At 32.6% G+C, this 958-nt stretch overlaps 1 protein-coding gene across 4 annotated transcripts in view; it reads right to left on the minus strand.

Annotated features, from left to right (window-relative positions):
* Positions 1-958, minus strand: part of LOC107104961 — a 26,266-nt gene that overhangs the window by 16,231 nt on the left and 9,077 nt on the right. For 3 of the 4 annotated variants that reach the window (XM_015405073.1, XM_015405074.1, XM_015405072.1), the window contains exon 2: positions 12-143. The exons of the other annotated variant lie outside the window; for it this stretch is intronic. In XM_015405073.1, coding sequence (XP_015260559.1) covers positions 12-60 — 49 coding nt within the window. In that variant the 5' untranslated portion in view covers positions 61-143. The remainder of the gene's footprint in view (positions 1-11; positions 144-958) is intronic. 4 annotated transcript variants of the gene reach the window in all.

The following is a 958-nucleotide window of genomic DNA, read 5'->3' on the forward strand; positions in this document are numbered from 1 at the left end:
TGGAAACTGACCACAGAGACATGAGTTGATGATGATGAGCAGCAGGATCCTGGAGATCATCTTCTCCTGAGGAGAGGAGACAGAGGAGGTTTCTAGAACTTCACTTTGTCTGATGAGGATCTTTGTTTACATCATGTTTGAATCTAGAACAAGAAATAGAAAGAGCAGAGTCAGTAACCTTTACAATCTAAAGATATTTTTCATTCCATCTATGGATTATATATATGCTTCATTTAACTTGACTGTTTATTTTAGGGTTAGTGTTTAGGGGCTCAGGTGGTCTGATCTGTTCAGGGTTCTTCCCCTTTTTATGACCCGTTTCTTCAGAATCAGAGCTCTTTTGGATTCTCAACATATTATTACCTGTATTTGTTTTTATTTTACATTTCATTAACAATCTAAAGTAGCCAAAGGTAGAAAACAATCATTCTTAGTCTTAAAGGAAAGCTCTGCCTTCTAAGACAGACTGAGCTCTGCTATTTAACAAGGAGACACAAAAAGTCTCAGTGCTTCTTTTTATTCTTTTTATTAAGATCTGAGGGCAGAGGAGGACAAATGGAACATCTTAATAAATGACTTTTGTAGAGATTTGTTACAAAGGCGAATAAATAAAGAAGCTATTTAACAGAGATAAATACATATATATCTCACTGTATAATTTACTTTCTGGCTACATTTATTCGTTTTCTTTTTTTATCTTGGGGGCAATTAATTGTATAATAATTTGTTTATTGAGAATTTATTTATTTATGTATTTATTTTTAAATATAGTAGAGCTGGTCCTCCATAGTGGAACTACAGAGTTGTTACAATAAATAGAAAAATTATTTTCAAAGCAGAATGGGTGAACATTTTTTTTTATCTCTGATCCACTGGATGAAAATGGAGATTTATTAGAGTTAATAAATTTTGTTGTAGAAAAGCTGCTTAGCATCTGCAGCTGGATTAAAAAATGAAC

The sequence above is a fragment of the Cyprinodon variegatus genome, unplaced genomic scaffold (genome assembly GCF_000732505.1).
Source record: "Cyprinodon variegatus isolate N-32 unplaced genomic scaffold, C_variegatus-1.0 Scaffold1977, whole genome shotgun sequence".
In the NCBI taxonomy this organism is placed as follows: domain Eukaryota; kingdom Metazoa; phylum Chordata; class Actinopteri; order Cyprinodontiformes; family Cyprinodontidae; genus Cyprinodon; species Cyprinodon variegatus.